General features: G+C 28.8%; 2 protein-coding genes and 1 non-coding gene across 3 annotated transcripts in view; 1 reads left to right on the top strand and 2 right to left on the bottom strand.

The window, feature by feature from the left end:
* LOC119673957 overlaps window positions 1–422 on the bottom strand; it is a 3,532-nt gene extending 3,110 nt beyond the window's left edge. Inside the window, exon 1 of the mRNA XM_038085075.1 lies at window positions 1–422. Coding sequence (XP_037941003.1) covers window positions 1–319 — 319 coding nt within the window. The 5' untranslated portion in view covers window positions 320–422.
* Window positions 423–1,229: 807 nt separating this feature from the next.
* LOC119686655 lies at window positions 1,230–1,328 on the top strand. Its single transcript, XR_005253052.1, has one exon. It is a non-coding gene; the product is annotated as a U6atac minor spliceosomal RNA (small nuclear RNA).
* Window positions 1,329–1,560: 232 nt separating this feature from the next.
* On the bottom strand, window positions 1,561–12,048 carry LOC119673956. The gene is made up of 8 exons (XM_038085074.1): window positions 11,766–12,048; window positions 11,537–11,683; window positions 11,153–11,458; window positions 10,209–10,346; window positions 9,349–9,352; window positions 7,479–7,687; window positions 2,140–2,280; window positions 1,561–2,055 (listed from the first exon to the last, which is right to left on the bottom strand). Exons 1-8 carry the CDS (start codon window positions 12,018–12,020, stop codon window positions 1,597–1,599), a joined length of 1,659 nt encoding a protein of 552 aa, XP_037941002.1. The 5' UTR covers window positions 12,021–12,048; the 3' UTR covers window positions 1,561–1,596.
* Window positions 12,049–12,371: the final 323 nt, after the last annotated feature.

Here is a 12,371-nt window from a genome sequence, read left to right as displayed (position 1 = left end):
ATGAAAGTGTTGTTGCACTTATTGCTGGCCGTAATGGGTTAAGATCACATTTATTGAAATTTAGATCTTTATTTGCGCTAACGGCAGGTGGGTCTAGTCCAGGTGAAGTGAAGGTAACTCTTGGTAAAACCGCTTTTTTGAATTCTGAGTAAGATTTAATTGCAGGTTTTATTGGCATTGCATTCGTTGGAGGTTGTTTTAAACTTTCTTGCAATAAAGAAACTTCAGGCACAGTTGGTGCAACAACAGATTCGGTCATATCGCTTGGTTTAGGTGCGGCACGCGGTAACATATCATCGCAACCGACTGACGCAAACATTTCTGCACTTAAATATTTTTATTAAAATTTTAATTTTGTCTTGAAATATCAAAATGCTTAAAATCATGAAATAAAGCAACAAAATAATTACAAGTTTAAACCAGAACTGTCATAATACAAAGCAACTTCTGCCATAGATTATGTTTTTCACTAGGTTGTATTTTTATTTTAAGTGTTGTACACAAATTATATAAAGTATAACAGTTTTTCGAATAATGTATTGCCGTTTTCAATGGATAAATCTGTATTCAATCTAGATTTACTCTCTATCTGTCAAATTTTGTTGTTCAATAGAACATTTTTAGTTTTTAATGCAAAAGTCTCTTGTTGTTTTCTCGAAATACTGTTAGATATGATGAAATTTAGGAAAACATCGAATTGTGCTTATGTGTATTACATGATATTACGATGCAAAAAATTGAACTGAATGTGGTTATTATTATCATATGACTAAACATATTATAAAGAAATTAATTAAAATCGATACATTCAATATATACAGCTGGTAACTGATACTATGTAATAAAATGTAGGTATAGATACATAGGAATTTGATTTATTATATTATATTATTGCTGGATTTGTAACTAATTTTGCAAAACTTTTTTTTTATTTTTTATCTGTGGAGCCAATGAGTGTTTTATAGAGAATTATTTTTTTTTTGTAAATGTTTAACAAATTAATAAATACATTAATATGGATATATAAAGAGTCATAATTTTAGGGTAGTTAATCGGAAAAAATATATATTATTGCGTATGTAAATATTTCTAATAACTATTTAAGTCTTTTACAACACTGTTTAATGTTCTATAAATAGTATTAATACAAATGATTTGCATATTTATAATTCTCATGTGTAATTTCTATAAATATTTCTAATAAATATTGCAATGAAACTTGCCATGCTGTGTTGTTTGGAAGGAGAGCAAGTTAGCACTCCCCTAGACAAGGATGGAACACATAAATGGTCGGAACAGGCACAGACAAGTTCCGACCGCCAGTTTTTTTTTTAAATATATTTGATGGATAATTAAATGTAAATCGATTAAACAATGAAATATATTTATCAGTGCGATGTTTTGTTAATAAAACTTTTATTTAAACATTTTAAATAATTAAAATTATTTTAATATTTTAGTTAAGAAAGGAATCAAGACTAAGCTTTATGGGCAACTTAACTAATTAATTAATTATTATTAATAAACAATGCAATGAGTTTAATAAAATATAACATAAACAAACTAAATAAAATTTAAATATAAATTGACTACTCATTAAAATAACAATGAATACAAATGGCAACCAATATGCTTAATAAAATTTGAGATAACATATACGCCCGAAGACACAGCCACGAACAACGACAACCAACCGAGAAAGGTAAATTGCCCAACCTGTGGACGTATATGACGTTGTAAGCCCAACCAACCACCATTATCCGCTAGCCAATATGCCAGATCATCTTCGATTATTTCAGCCATGCCATCAACTAAAAATTGTAAATAATCGTAATGACCCTGCCTTACACAGTCGATGGCAAAACCACCACAAACGGCAAATATCGATATTATTTTGCCCCATGTTACGCTTGAACGAAAGAGATCTTTGGCCACTAAATTTAACAGCATAGGCGCTGTATCACTGTCTTCCAGTTCACCAAATGGTGCACGGGATAATTGCCGCGAGACATTGGTATAAACGCGTGGATGCATACGTTCCAGCTCTTCACCCATCTGTAAGATAATATATTGTTATTATTTTAATAATATATACCATATTTAATATAATTATGTGTATATTATATATAGAAAACGTACACTATTTAAGGCTGGAAACACTTCATATACAATATCTGAGGAAGGCTCCAATATGGAACGTAAACGTTGTGTTGCCTTTCTATTGAGTACTCCAGCCCGTCTAAGACGCGCTCGTATGTATTGCCCGCAAAGACATTTGCCCTGAAAAGAAACATTATTTAAATTATTTAATAACATATTTGTAGTTAAGCTTCATTTATACCTAAGCTATACATAAAACATTCATAGCTATTAAAAAATCTATTTTTTTAGAATAAAAAAATAAATGCAGTTTTATGTTAAATGTACTTTTTTAAGAAGAAAGTGTTTGCATTGCTTATTCATTACATTATATAAAAGCTAAGTCGGTTATAACCACAAATAATTGCGCTTAGCGACTTTTAAAGAAGTACTAATGGGTTTAATGGGTTTTAGAACTGACAACATAAAGAGACTCATTAGGTAATTAATACACTTTTTTATTACTTCATTATTCTTTGCTGTTGAAGAGCTGTTATTAGTTATATGTCTAACACAAATTTTTACTTCTCCTAAATCAATTCAACTTCCGTAGCTTTGTTAAAGAAACACTGGCAACATGAGATGTCCCCCAGCTGATGACAGTCCAATTTATTTATACTTTTTTTATTATGTGCTGAAGTTTTTGAAATAGTTGAAATAGGGGAGGTTTTTGATGGTCTCCCCTTCCGCATTATTACTGCACATTATGCAGTAATCATTGGACGTGAGACCCATCCTTAAGGCATGTCGACCTATGAGACAGTGTCCAATGATGATTTCTGTAAGTATTGAGATAATATCTTTGCTTTGTTGTTTTTTTATTTTTTATATATATTAAAGAGTTTTTGCAGGCTACTACTACTACACTTTATTAAAAATCGTTTGATCATAACATAATAAATATTTAAAAAAATTAATTGTTTTAAAGACCGTGTGCGAGTTCGAGTAAATTGAGGTAAAGTAAATTGAAATTTACTTAGAATTTTTTGCACTGCATCTTTTTAAATATTTACTTGTTTATTTATTGCACTTATTTATTATTTCTGGTTAAAAGTTTTTTATCTAATTTACACTACTCGAAATTCTAGTAAATACCAACATTCGCTGCCATATCGACATTATTTACTATTTCCCTCAATTTATGAAAAGACAGATGAAAGTCTGCATACTGATGGAAATTTGACTCAAAATCGTAAAAATACAACGCAAACTGTGCACATTTTGTAGTTGATAATATTGGAAAATACTGAAGAAATTTTGGTCATACATCTTATTGAACGACGTGTTTTGGATTCAAACAAGAATGCATGATATCAATATTGCAATGCACGGAGTTGGCCACACGCTACAGAAAAGCATAAAGAAATATGTGCAAGAACTTTGATTTATAAGTCAAGAGATACCTTAAGAAAATTGTCCATATGGCGCAGAAACTTGAGAATATAGAGAACATATAACGATATAGCTAAAGTAAAAGAATAAGCGGAGAGAAAATAGAAATGGCACCATCTTATTGACAGCCTATGGCCAATATGGAGGCAATTCAGAGTTTTTGACAGAGAACAAGGCTTTATTATTATTACTACTAATATGTCTGCGGTCGAAGAAACACCTGTACATTTTTATGAATGAAAATTTTGAAATAATTCTTTGAAAGTAAAATTTTCCATATTTTTGAAACATTTGTAAAATATCATTTACACATACTGTGAGTTTTAATTTCCTTATAAAATTAAACGTTTCAGTTTAATTAAATATTATTAGGCAATACGCCAAAAACAATACGGAATGAGTGCCAATTTTAATTTACGAGCGGTAAACATAAAACACATTTCCCAAACAAAAATATATATAGAAAAGGTTTAAGTATTGCATGTTTGAGTGGCGACGTGCCGCCACACAATGTAGGTAGTCACCTTTCAATTGGAAAGATGGAATTGTGTTCATTAACTTGAAATTATTCAATTCATAGCATCGACTAAACCAAAAGCAACATGTGGGATGACATAGCTAGTAAAAAAATAATTTCAATGAATTTTGAGTTAATATTAAAATATTAAGTAATAAACTGGGACTCCCCTGTATATATACAATATCGTCTGTCAGCATAACCTAACCTAACCTAACTTATATATTTATATAACTTTAATATATTTAAAGTTGTTAGATCTATTTTAATACTACATTTTTAATTGTTGCTATAATTGTTTGCTATTAATATTTCATTTGCGACTCAATAAACAATTGATTAATAACTAAATTTAAGATTATTAATAGCAAATCTTTCTAAATAAATTATGTTTAAGTTATATCCCTTCCATGCGTTATAGTTCTTAGGGAGATAAGTTTACTTATACACTCTCTAAAATGATTTTTAATAAAAACGTTTTTCATAAAATCTTTTTAGTTTGTGTTTTAATATTTTCATATTATATATATTATTCATAATATTTGTTATTTTTTTTATTTGTTTTAAAAATGAGAAGTAATTGCATTTATAAATAAATCACTTATACTATTATAAGGAGGGTTCCTCAAGCCAAATTAAAAAATTTAATTAAAATTTAATTAAAAAATAATGAACATTTGTAAGTTATTGTCTTTTTTATATAATATAATTTCTAAATTTTTAATTTTGTATAATTTTTTGATAACGTCGGTCTTGTTTTTATAAAGCTATTAACTACTTTTTTAAGATTTATATTAATATGGTTATTAATATTCATTATTCATAACGTTAATAAGATCTTCTTGTTATTGATCTTATTACCGATGTGTGTGTTCCAACTTGTACTGATGGAACACAATTCTTCTCTTATTCCCCAAAGCTGGACGTTTCTGGGAGATTGCTTCTTTTAGACAGTCTAATTGCTGACAGTGCAGTTCCGAGTTAAGAGTTTTGCAGTAGGAGAGCAGCTCATAATAGATGATTCTCTGCTAAACCCAGCGAATACACAGCAAAATCTTCCTGGCCGTCAATTTCTGGCCGACTGTCTTAAGGTATTCTTATTTAATTATTTAAGTAACTGGAAAGAAATATTATTTCCAGAAAACCTATAAATTTCCCAGAATATAACTTCTAAATTTAACTAAATTGGTACTTTTCTTTTTATTAAAATTGTTACTTTTAAAATATTTCCATTTTTTTTCATAAAAATCTAAAATAGTTCCATTGTTTAACTATAAGCAGCAGGTACACTAAAATCTTTGATTATTTTAACCAATAAGTTTATTTTGCTAAGAAAATATATGTACTCTCTATTGCTCTGTGGATTTACGGTTTACACAAGATATTAAAATAAATTTCAAGTTCTTTTTTTTCGTGTATATTTGTAATTGAAGTGATTGATCGATCAACTTAAAATTTAAATGTAAACATTTTTATATATGAAATTAAGCCCAATACGATTATACATGCGAAAATAATTTGGTGAAAGTGAAAACACTGAAGAAAAACTTTAAGATTTGTTAATATTTTGTATTATATATATTAAGAAAAGTTATGTTAAATAGAGTGCATTGTTAGTATTAATTTAAATAACATTGATTAATTTAGATAAAAAAATAGAAAATGCATGATCTACATCTTCTACATTTTTTTGTTTGCATATAGCCAGGCTACATAGATAGGTAGGTTGAATAGGATCGCACAGAGTGTTGCTTCTCGATCTTTTGGTCATTAGAGACATCAATTCGAGATGTCGTCTCAGGTATAATAGAATATAGTTAGATACGTTGCCTGTATGTATGGTTAGGTTAAAAGGGTTATATCTTTCGGTCATTAGTGACATCAATTCGAGATGTGGTCTCAGGTATAATAGAATATAGTTAGATACGTTGCCTGTATGTATGGTTAGGTTAAAAGGGTTATAACTTTTACACTCTTATATTGTGTACCTTTTGCTTTCAGTTAAAGGATATGTCTTTATATTGATAACTATTTGTTCCAAATTTGTTAAGATGAAGCAAAAAACATAAAAAGTAAATAGATACATATTAAAATAAAAATTCTTAAAGGTTAAATAATTTTGCATTTTACATATGTTCATAAATTACTTATAAATTTTTACAGTGTACCACAATTTCTTTCTACCTTGAGGAATCAATAAGTCTAACTACTTAAGGTCTCTAATAATTTGACACGCCAGTAATTATACATGTTCGTTTATATATGTATATATACATGTTATAAAATAGAGTAAATAATTTTAATTTCTGTGCGACAGAAATCAAAACCTTGAAATCATTAACATTTTAAACAGCTTTTAAGAGTTTAAGAACATTAAATATTATTCACAAATAATTAAGTGAGATAATAATAATTAATATTTTTTATAATGCTATGTACTGCATAATTTAATAAAAATAATTTTTAGTGAGTAAAAAGCGTTTCCACAAATTTTTACTTATATTTTGCTTTTACGTAGGAATTTTTTTGGTTTTTCACACCTTTTCATCATAAGTTCAAAAATTCCTCTTAAGTGATCCGAATTGCGGCTCTTGAAACTAATTGAAGCGATAATGAGTAACTGGAATGGTTCTAAATGGTGGGTGGGAAATAATGTTAAATGTTAGCTATAATATTTCCTTGTATTTAGATATTTTGTAATCAATTTAGAAACGTTTGATGTTTTTTTCGGTTTTTTTTAAGTAATTCATTGAGTGGTTTATTGCCATCAATGATGGGCCGCAAGCTTTCAAGTAATTAAAAATATAAAAAAATGATCAAAATAATTTTTTTTATTTTTATATTACTAAAATATTTACTTTTTAAATATAAATATATTTAATTATATTTAAAAGATTTTTTTATTATTTACTACCTAAGATGATCTACTTAATTGAATTCATATTAATTAGAAAGTAAATCATTTCACTTCACACGCACATGCAGGTAGTGTGCATTAGCTCATTTATGGATTAAAATAAACAAAAGTCAAAGTGATTGTAACAGCACCAAAACGGGGGAAAAAAATAAATAAAAAAGAATGAAATGAAAAGTAAAGATTGCTTTTTAAATGTACTGAAAACATGAAATAAAAATAAGAAAACATTTATGCAAAAAACTTCTGTATGGGCACTAGGTGGATTTGCAATATTATATATTACCCTCGACACACCGAGTTCAATACCCTTTAAAGTTCCTTCTCTAACCGGAGGATATATTAAGAATTCCCATAGAATTTTTATATTATGGAAAGAGACAATGAAATTCTAAGATATTTGACATATACCTATTGTGCCTCATGTGAAATTTTATATACAATAGTTTTTTTCAAAAGTACACTAACTGAAGATGTAGGGTTGAAGTTAGATATTAGTTGGTATTTTTAGGTTACCTGATTTATGATCTCCATTTTATATTCTTGATAGTTGCCTGCCGTTACTGTGCTTGCTAGTGATGAAGTTGATGGTGCACGGGTTAATGAAGTTTGAGCGTGTAGTTTCCATTCTGAAGATTTACGATTTTGTAAAAACCTATCCTGGTCTAATGATGCCGATTTTGTTTTTGGTCGCAATCTGGCTGGCTGCGGTGAAGGCATACGTTCTCACTTCGTTTGAGATCTATACTTAAAAAAATTTATATAAAATTATTTATAATAGCTAATACAACATAATAATATCATTATTTTACAAAATTTTTAATATAACTTACAATTGTTGTATAAAACATTTTTTTAAATGATTGTGAAAAAATAAAAATAATAAAATTTACATATCTATCGTGTAGGATATATGTATAGGTGATTATATGAAAAGATAGGAAGTTGTTACAGTATTTGATTAAACAGAAAAATTGTGATTAGTTATATATGACAGTTAGGTAAAAGAAAAGTTCTCAAAAATGAAAACAAATTATTATTAGAGGCAATAAAGAAATTTGGGGCAAATTGTGTTCATTCCTTTACAAATTTTTGTGTTCTATTATAGCCTGAATTTCATTAATATTAGAATATTCTTGGGCTTCTGTTTTCAGGTGATTTTCTGTTCTATAAAAGTCAGATGAAAGTAATGGAATTAATGTCATGGAAATCGCAGAACGCGAACGAACGCAGTAGTAGTTATACTCATTCGCATGGATAGTATTCATTACTTAAAGTAACAAGTCCGATAACCGATTGACATAGCAACAGTACAAAGCGGTAATATACTATAAATCGAATTGCGTTTTTTGCTACCGCTTTGTATTGTTTATTATATTTTTATTTGTTTGTTGTGGGACGTTGGAACAGCGCACTGTTCAAGAAGTGGCCCCACTGAAGTAAAGGATTACCCGAAGTAGACCACAAAACGACTTGACTCCTTTTTCGTCCTTCGATTCTCGGATGTCGTTATTGAGTTAAAGCTAGAGTGGCTTTTGTTCGCATAACTACATCACTTGTTTATGCAAGCAGCTGATTTAGCTTAAGGTTGCCTGTCAAGTCATCACCAACCCAATAGTGTCCCAAGACAATCACAATATATGCACCGCTGTCTCCTTTTCTTCTAGACATAGTCTGCAAGTGTCTTCCTCAGCAAGAGTTAGCTTTTTGAGGTGATACTTGAAGTTTCCATTTTCCGCGTAATCCATAAGGTCAGCTAGCTTAGAATGTTGTTACGTTACACAGTTATATATCTATATTACATATATATGAATGAGTTCATGAATGAGTTCAGCTTCAAATTCAAATATATTAAAATATCTTTTATTTTTTAGAGTGAAACTTTGATGCCAGTAAGTAATTATATTTTAGTTTAGTCAATGAATTATGTAATAATAATTTTAATAATATTTAAAATGCAAATTCTAGAGATAACCTTAGAATAGTTAAATAACAAAAATTATATCATACTTAGTTAATACTTTGACATTATTCCGCAGCTTTTAGGATTATGATTCCATATAATATTGAAAATAGATTTAACATATTTTTAATTTATAATTTTAAAGTTTTAAGTGTGTTTTAGTTAAAATTTTTAATTGTGGAATTAGTCGGGAATAGAAAGAAGAGGCAAATATTTAACCGACTTACGTTCATACAATTTTGCTCCACAGTATGTTCAGGTGGTTTGATATCTGTTTAATAGACAACAAACCATAAAAACTTTACGTTTCTGGCACGGGCGCGCAATGTTGAGATATTTTTCTGTCTTCTGCTTTTGTTTTTCGCTTCTTACACGTAACCTAAGCTTAGCAGCACTTGAGGCATGGAGTTCAAAACTTATTACTTTCCTAAAAATTTTAGCAAACAAACAAATGTTATTTTAATCAAAATAATTGCCAGCAACAGTAGTTATTACCTTTGTTGACTTAGTTGATCTTGTTAAATTAAAGTATGCATATAAGATCTTTTTTTTACTAATAATTTTTTACTAATATATTTTTCTGCTTTACGAATGTGTGCTTTGACACTCAGTCTTAGATGTCAGCCAAGACTACATTGATAATAAATCGTACGAAGTATTAAATTAAAATCAAAAATCAACAAATTCTAAAATTTCTGACTACAGAATTTGTTTAGTTGCGGAGCAGAACACGTACAGAACAAATCACACAATAAATATTTAGACTAAACGATTTGATCTTTCAACCGATATGCAAACTATACTGAGACTGAGTCTAAAAAGTCTAGTTGAAACAGTAAAACACAAAAAAGAAAATAAAAAAAAATAATACAACAAAAATATTAAAACAAAACAAATATAAATTGAGCGAAAAAGCTTAAAAGTTACCTACTCTTTATTTTGAGAAAAGTGCTTTCGAGTTTTAAGTTTATATTATTTATACATGATCATTGTGCAGTGAATACGTGTGTATGAGCGAGCTAGCTATATTCTACAGTAACTTTAGTCAAAAATTATAAATTATTGTTTTTGCATATACTAACCACAACAAATCTTAACTTCACCATGGAAGTTCAAAACACTTAACTTTGTGTGCTTTTCAACACACTTAACTTTGACGTTTAGGTGTTAAGCTTTAAACGTTTTATTTGATTTAAGCGTTTGACATAATTCTACTTAACTCTACTAACATAAAATTCAATTATTCTTAAAATTCTTAAATAAAATAAAATTATTTTCAACTAAGGTATCAAAAATATGATAATAAACCTTATTAGTAAAAATAATAAAAATAATCCGAAGCTACAGCCAATAACAAGTGTGGTCCATTCCAAAGAGTTCAGACTATTGTTGTTTGGATGAACATGTGTATTGATGCCATTCTGCAATTAAATAGAAATAGTTAAATAAATGTTATTGACTAATTTTATACCTATAAATAAGTTAATTTTTATGAAGTACAGTACTTGCTCGAAAACGTGAAAAAAAAATCCAATATTTTTGCTATTATTAAAACACAAAAACATAGAATGCATTCACTTTTTGTAGATCTAAGTAAATTATTTTTATTAGAAAGGTTCACAGCCAAGAAATTAAAGAATTATTAGAAGGAACCTTTGGTAACGCTACCTGTGAGAATTTTATTACGATTTTTGGAGAAAGTTTTTTAAAGTAACACCAACACAAGTTAAGGTTATTGATAAACTTAATAATATCTGTTAATTCGACAATCTAAAGATTCTGGATCGGTTTCATAACATTTGCAGGACTCCAGAAGATTCAGAGATTGAAATATTCTACAGATGTCAATGTCTTTTAGTGTACACTTAAGAACTCAATTATACGAGTTCTGTTGTAAATTTTTCAACAAATCTTATATTATTGTTAACACAATAAGATTATAATCCTTCTTTTTGATAATAACATGAAGTAGTTTAAAAAAGTTTAGATTTAGACCTAAAAACCTTGCAGTATATTAATTGTAATTCGAATAAGCTATTTCGTTTACCTTAGGCTATTGGCATAGGCCTACGACAGACCAAACCATTTATATTCTATATTACTAAGTACTGACGCTTCTATTCAATTTCAATGAATGTATATGAAGCTGGGATATATGTGAAATGTATATGACAATTAATATACTTTAAATGAACCAATTTTAGTTTGAAATTTTCTGAAAACATACCCAACCGCCATTTTCATTTATCCAAGGCACTAACTCATCTTCAATTACATCGGATACACTTTGCATTAATTTATTTAAATATTCTGAATGACCTTGCCGTACGCAGTCTACCGAAAGTCCGCCCGCTATAGCAAATAAAGAAATAATTTTACTCCAGGTAATATCAGTACGAAAGAGATCTCTTGCCACAGTGCTCAAAACTAAAGTTAAGGTATCAACCGAAAATTCACCAGTTGGTGTTCGACAAATTTGGCGAGCTACGCCGGTATAAACGCGTGGATGCATGCGTTCCAATTCATCGCCAAGCTAATTAGTGAAAAATATAAATACATAATTATTATAAGAGGGGGAAATATAAATTTAAAATTGATTTCAAATGCTTACCACCATTACAGCTGGAAATACATCTCGTACTATATTCATTGAAGAAGTACCCAATATGCTACGTATTCTTTGCAGTCCCAGCTTTTTGTTAAATAATCCAGAACGTCTAAGACGTCTTTTTATATATTGTCCACAAATGCAACGACCCTTTTTATGTAAGACAAGGGAATTATAGTGTTAAAATGCATAGCAATGAGTAATAAATTTTTTTTCTGTTAAAATTGTTTACCTGGTTTATAATGTCCTGAGCGGGTATTTGTGCTGCCTTCCAACCTATGGTATAAGATAATTTTCGCGTTACAACATCACTTACATTGCTCAACCTTCTGCGCGCTGAGTTTTGGTTGACCTCGAGCAGTGATGTGGAATGTATGGTTGCTGGAAAACTAAATTTACGCCGATTTTGTGATTGAAGAAACCTTTCGACTGGCGCTGGAAAACCATTGCTGAAATTGTCATTATTTGGAGGAAATGAACCGGGCATTATTTTATCTTGTGCTAACAATTGGTCAAAACTGAATCTGAAAGTAAGTAATATTAATAGAGTTTATTAAATATTTTTTTAGTCTATGATATATACACAATATTACTGAAGGCAAGTTTCGAGGATGAATATATAATATAAGATGAACAATCATTTTTAATGATCATTAAATGCTTCTTATTATTTTTATATTACAATAATTTTAGGGCTTATTACACATCAATTAAAGTTGTACTTTTATACAGAAGCATGTTGTACCAAGATACTCTGAATTCTTTAAATTATTAAGAAACTATTTATGTTATGTCTATTACTCCTTAATTTTCCTTAGCTTTATTTTAAGATAGGCTG

Source organism: Teleopsis dalmanni, chromosome 2, assembly GCF_002237135.1.
Source record: "Teleopsis dalmanni isolate 2A chromosome 2, ASM223713v2, whole genome shotgun sequence".
NCBI lineage: Eukaryota > Metazoa > Arthropoda > Insecta > Diptera > Diopsidae > Teleopsis > Teleopsis dalmanni.
Note: the sequence above shows the minus strand (reverse complement) of the source record. Positions and strands in the feature narration are given on the sequence as shown.